At 39.6% G+C, this 6,514-nt stretch overlaps 2 protein-coding genes across 18 annotated transcripts in view; one reads left to right on the top strand and one right to left on the bottom strand.

The window, feature by feature from the left end:
* Window positions 1-6,514, bottom strand: part of zbtb26 (zinc finger and BTB domain containing 26) — a 1,115,122-nt gene that overhangs the window by 961,348 nt on the left and 147,260 nt on the right. The gene's annotated exons all lie outside the window — the stretch shown is intronic.
* Window positions 1-6,514, top strand: part of pdzd2 (PDZ domain containing 2) — a 192,590-nt gene that overhangs the window by 46,486 nt on the left and 139,590 nt on the right. For all 17 annotated transcript variants that reach the window (XM_017306570.1, XM_017306566.1, XM_008417432.2 and 14 more), the window contains 2 exons: window positions 982-1,127; window positions 1,267-1,399. In XM_017306570.1, the coding sequence (XP_017162059.1) occupies window positions 982-1,127; window positions 1,267-1,399 (279 nt within the window). The remainder of the gene's footprint in view (window positions 1-981; window positions 1,128-1,266; window positions 1,400-6,514) is intronic.

Consider the following 6,514-nt stretch of genomic DNA (forward strand, 5'->3'; position numbering starts at 1 on the left):
GAGGCTTAAGAGTGTGACCCCTTTGTAATTGGAGCCCTTCGGACCCCCTTTTTAAACAGGGGGACCACCACCCAAGTCTGCCAATCCAGGGGAASTGCCCCCAATGTCCATGCAATATTGCAGACTCGTGGCAGCCAACACAACCCTACAACATCCAGAGCCTTAAGAAATTCCGTGCGGATCTCATCCACCCCTGCCACCGAGGAGCTTTTTAACCACCTCGGCGACCTCATCCCCAGAGATTGGAGAGCCCGACCCAGAGTCCCCAGGCTCAGCTTCTTCAGTGGAAGGCATGTTGGTGGGATGGAGGAGGTCTTCTAMGTATTTTGCCCACTGGCCCACAACGTCYTGAGTCGAGGTCAGCAGCACACCAACTCCACTATAAACAATTTTGGTGCTATACTGCTTCCCCCTCCTGAGACGCCGGATGGTGGACCAGAATTGCCTCAAAGCCGTACGGAAGTCTTTTTCCATGGCCTCTTCRAACTCCTCCCACGCCCGGGTTTTTGCCTCAGCAACCACCCGAGCTGTGTGCCGCTTTGCCTGCCGGTACCCATCAGCTGCTTCTGGAGTCCCACAGGCCAAAAAGGCCCAATAGGACTCCTTCTTCAGCCTGATAGCATCCCTCACCACCACCAAGAAAGATCTAAGTGCAGAAATATCAGAGGGAGTGGTGGAAAGAGCCATCAGATCCCTCCACGGAGTGAAAGCACTGGGCCCCGATGGGTTTGCTTCGGAATTCTACAAAGCATTTATGGATCTGCTGTAAAAGCCCTAAGAGGAAACGGGACTAAATTGGATATTTTATTCCTTAAAAATAAAATGATAAACAACATGTCTGCTCATCTTTTAAGCTCATTACTATGAGTAAAATTCTGAAGACTACAATTAAACTGTTCATTTTGAATTATGTTTTATTCATATCCATAGTTGTCTCACTCTTGTGTGATAGATTTCTTCTTGTTTTTCTGTTTTCCCTAGCTGAGAGAGGGCAGTCACATCTGGAAGATGCATATGGTGAAAGGTCATGAGGGTCTTGGAATACAAATAACAGGAGGACGTGGCTCCAAGCGCTCTTCTCATGGAATTATTATCAGTCATGTAGAGAAAGGGGGTGCTATTCACAGGTAACAGTAATTCCAAATAATTTGTAAATTGTTCCATGCACATGTAATATGAGTTTTCATGACAAATTCTTGCTGATTAATGTAAAATCTAAAATCTAAAAGTGCTTTAAACTGACAAAAATGTTTGTGGGAGTTTCAGGGATGGACGTCTTCATGTTGGTGATGAATTACTGATGGTTAATGGCCAGTCTCTAGTGGGTCTTACACACCAAAAGGCTGTTTCCTTTCTTCGCTCCACTACTGGTCTTGTCCAATTGGTGGTATCAAGTCAGGTAAATGCATGCTCTGACACTAACATAAATTAACACACACACACACACACACACACTTTGCTTAGGTGACTGCTTGAGGATGACACACTCATTACACATCGAATCATTTGCTTTCTATATAAATTTCAACAATACAACTTAATGTCTCTAACTCCAACATAAATAGGAAAAACATTTTTGTCAGTTTAAAGCACTTTTAGATAGTGGAAATTTGTAAAAGATGTCTTATTTTCCAGGCCTTCACAATGAAGTCAGTTGTAAGAGCTGATTTCAGTGTAAAAAAGCATCACCCGAGAAGCAGCATTCTTGATCCTGTTGTAGCTAACCCATACAGAAAATAGAATTTTCTTTGGAGATTAGACATTTGTCTATTATGAAAATAATAGGAAGTGGGGAACCTTGAAAAGAACATGTTACATGCTATGATGGTTTGTGCTGTCTGAAAGTCAAAGTAGTAGAACCATGTTGATGTACACATACAGTAAAACAAACCAGTGGTGGAAATTAGCACCCGCCACTGGCCAAATGCGGGTAAAAGTATGAAGTGGCATGTAAATTGGAGAATCGCACCCGCCACTGTAGCAAGTTGACAATTTGAACAGTAAAAATAGCTGCAGTTTGTTATCCAGAAGAAAGAAGTCAATTCTAGAGAAAGTAGAACGCACTAGGGAGAAAAAGGAAAATTTTCTGGTGTTAGGGTTGAAATAACGCCAAACGTCTGAGACTGCATATTGCTGCATAAATGTATGTAAAACTTTGGAAAATTTAGAGACTGATTATGACACTGCATGAAAAGTGGAATTTTCGACAGCTATTGACACCTAGTTCTGCCGTGCACATGGAGATTGAGGGCTATCGGCAAGAGGTTTTTGTCAGAGTGGAAAATTGTAGAACACTGCCAAGAATGGTCAAAAATGCTGTGTGTCCGTGTTCCCCTATCATTCCCCCTCCTCTTGGCCCTAGGAGAGGTTTTCGTATTTAAATGAAGTTGCTGGGAGCCATGCAAATGCAAATCAACTGTTGAGCACTGGCCTTTTGACTCTCATTCCTGTTGTAGCTAACCCATTTTACCTTCTGTTCACCTGTTTACTAGTTCCAGGACCTGGACAAAACCCCTCAGTGTTATTAATTGAGAAATAATGAGATTTAAGTAYAAAACAGGCATTAATGCTGAAAATGTTCTAATGTTACAAAGTCACACAARYGGAACAMATTTTKKGTGACATTCACCAYCCAGCAYTGAACACACTTAGCTCAAYTTAGGGATGTAACCTTAACACTTAAGTGTGCATATAAAAGTACAATTTTCAGGGTAAATCTGATGATATATTGTCAACATTGCATGTCTGTCAAGCTCATCCAAGATTGTGTGATGGAATGCAGACCGCTGTACACATTTCCAGGAGAAGTGTTTCTGCCAACGTGAAAACACTGAGCTTTACATAAAGCATGAGTTGTGTCATCATGACAAAGTTCCAATAATTTGCACATGTAAAATTTTGGTCATTATAGTATCACAGGCAGATGTTCATGGCATACTAAGTTGATGTTGACTCTTCTGAAATTGTCTCCTAATCTGGACTTTGTGATTAAACATTCTCAGTATTTAATCACAAATACTGGAATACTGGCTCAAAAAAGCCTGTATTCCAACATACACTCCTTCAAATGGAGATGTAAATACATGTTGGTGTTGCAGTGCAATGGGCCAAACAGTTTAACACATTTTGAGACGTCTGTAGGTATTGTTCAGTTATAGAAGTATGCCATGAAGAAGCATGTTTGGAGAAAGAATATTAAAACAATAATCTATCTTATCCATTAAAATATATTTTACATGTGTATTATGAGCACTGAAAAACTTAGTTTTGGTTGAATTGATATAAAAGAAGAATATGCATGATTACATACAATAGACTTTTGTTAAACATGATCTTACTTTGACATTCCTCCCATTTGAAGATTTATCATTGCACAACTTAATCAAAAATAATAATAAAAAAACATGTTCCAGAGTGGTTCATTGTACATAAAGTATTTTTCTGAATAATATTCAAACTAATGTTAATGTTCACTGATTGCTTTAAAGACCCAGAGTCATCCTATATTGGACCCAGAGTCATGCTATGTTGGAGTGGTGGTGACACCATTCCACATCACATACAGGACTTAAGAAACTACAGATGATTTATGAGTATTCACTGAATACTATTCAGTTGCTTAACTCTCGAGTTTAAATTGAAGAACAAAATGGTTGAAAGTATGCGATACCTTCTGATTGAGTATAAACATTTGTAATCTTTTTTTAAGAAGTTTTGTTAATTAAGCACTAAATATAATTCACAGATGATGAATCACTATATTCTATATAAACTAAAAATGAGACAGCTCAAAGTAGGATTGAGTAAATAACATCTACACATTTAAAAACATTTTAGCTATTAATTATAATGAAAATAAAATATACTGTCACGTAACTTTTGAAAAAATAACTTTTTAGAATGTATTTTTTTTTCTGTCAACTTTCAATATAGCAGTCCAGTTGATGGCAGTAATGCGCTTTCATATTCGGTCAAGCAGCCGCCATTAAACTCCAGAGGAAGATTTGCACCGGTGCTAACGAGTGCTACTGCTAAACATGAAAGAAAATGTCCGTACGTTGTGTGAAATGGTGGAAAAAGTACTATTTCACGGAGTTACTTTTTCAGTATCGTTTTGATATTAAGTAATGTTCCGGCGGAAAACAACAGATGACACCGCAGTGGTCCAACAAGGCCGAACTCACGGTAAGAAAGCTTTTATGAATAGCGAGCACGTGCAGCGAGGCGAGTTGCTTTGTTTGTTTCTTACAGAAAGCGGTCTGTCGTTTTCTTAATACCAAAACAAGTTTAGGGTGAGATTTTGTATTGTAATTTTTTTTTTTACATGTGATGTTCTGAACTCTTAAAAATACTCGCATCTTCTTTGATTTTTTCAGACCTGAAACATGGCCAAGCCGTACCAGCCAGACCTCAGACCACGGTACCAAGGCGCTCTTGCGGAGTCCACCAGGACAAAAAGGAATTCAGTAATTTTTGATTTCACATTTAGTGAATAGTGAACACTCGCATATTTGTAAGGAAAACTAATCTTCCGGTTATTTTATTTATTTTGTTATAACGCAGTACAACAAGGCAGAGTGTGATAAGCAGTCCCCCAACATGGCGGATGGAGGACGGATATCAGGACGAAGCCATGAAGCCGGTATGCATTATGTACAGTCACTGCGTTGATTCCCGATTGTACAATGGCTGGTTGAGAATAATTTTAACTTATTTACCTATGTATTTTTGAGAAAGCGATATATTTGCTACAATATTTTTTTAATTTTACATTTTTTTCCACAGACACTCCACAGAATGGGAGTCACATTTGTGTCAATCAGAACTCTTCAGGAACGTTCTGATGTCCATGATAAGGACAGAGATGCAACTGTGTGTGAGCATCTACTATTTTAGAATGTTGATATTTTATGCTTCAATATTGTTTATGTACATAATGTAATTATGCTATGTATTGACAATGCACAAAAATGTTTTCCAGCTGCATCAAGGACCTACTGCCAGTCATACAGATGTTGGTCAAGAAAGAAGCAGGTAAGATTTATTACTAATCTAGAGATGTCACAATTCCTTGAATGATTAAAGTACAAAACACATTAATATAATGTGTTTTGTTTTTTAGTTTTTTTAGTTTTAATGTCTTATATGTGCATACTAAGCTGGAAGTTGCCAAACAATTTCACTGTAGTTTCATAATGACTAAAAGATGCCTGTAGCTCATAATGATTGTCTGTTCTGTGTTAACAGTTGATGGAGGAAGGCAGAGAGTACTGGCAGCAGAGGAGGTGGCATTCTGGGAGGATGGCAGCTATGAGGGGGTGTCAGGATGAGGTTGAGACCCCAAGTTCCCCCAACCAGGAGCTCAGTGACATTAGGACTATGCTACAGGAGAAACATCAAGTCTACGCTACAAGAGAGATGTTGGGCCTTTCCTGAATGCAACATAATGTTGGATCATGTTTGGACAAAAAAAACATTGCCAGATGGTCCAGAAATGGACAAGCATTTATATCTTATTTTGTGTGCAAACAGTAAAAAAATTCAAATTAAATAAAGAAAAAAAAAACTTCTGTGCCTTTTATGTTCCTCATATATGAACATGTTGCATATAAGCAATATCAAATGAATACATTTTAATATAGATTTTTCAAAATACACCATTAAAAATATTAATGATTGGATAAGTGCTATCCAATGGGCACACATCAACCAACCAATCACATGTCAATGATGAACTGCGATGTCATTGTTTTTCATCCATCCATCCATTTTCTTACACCCTTGTCCCTCAGTGGGGTCGGGAGGGGTGCTGGTGCCTATCTCCAGCTAGCGTGCTGAGCGAGAGGCGGCGCCACCCTGGACAGGTCGCCAGTCTGTTGCAGGGCAACACAGAGACACACAGGACAAACATCCATGCACACACACACTCACACCTAGAGGCAATTTGGAGAGGCCAATTAACCTGACAGTCATGTTTTTGGACTGTGGGAGGAAGCTGGAGTACCCAGAGAAAACCCACGCATGCACAGGGAGAACATGCAAACTCCATGCAGAAAGACCGGGACGGGAATCGAACCCAGAACCTTCTTGCTGCAAGGCAACAGCTCTACCAACTGCGCCACTGTGCACTGTTCAGTCATTGGTTTTTCATCCAATGACTGAGAATCCACGTGGGCCTGCTGATATCGAAACAGTTTCAGCATGTTTTAATGTTGCACAATACAGTTTTTAGCAAGTTACTCAAAGTCTAAGCTGGTATTGTGCATTTAAGATGTAAAATTTACCTTCGAGCAAACGCCCCCCAAAGGAATCCCAGCGTTGAGAAACGCTATTCTAGAGCAAATTTACTAGAGGGGCCTGTGTAGTCAGTTTTTTTATGTGAAGACACTTAAAAAAAAGAATTAAACTAAAACAGAACAATATTTATCCATCCATCCATCCATTTTCTTCCGCTTATCTGGGGTCGGGTCGCGGGGGCAGCAGCTTCAGAAGGGAGGCCCAGACTTCCCTCTCC

Source organism: Poecilia reticulata, linkage group LG9 (genome assembly GCF_000633615.1).
Source record: "Poecilia reticulata strain Guanapo linkage group LG9, Guppy_female_1.0+MT, whole genome shotgun sequence".
NCBI lineage: Eukaryota > Metazoa > Chordata > Actinopteri > Cyprinodontiformes > Poeciliidae > Poecilia > Poecilia reticulata.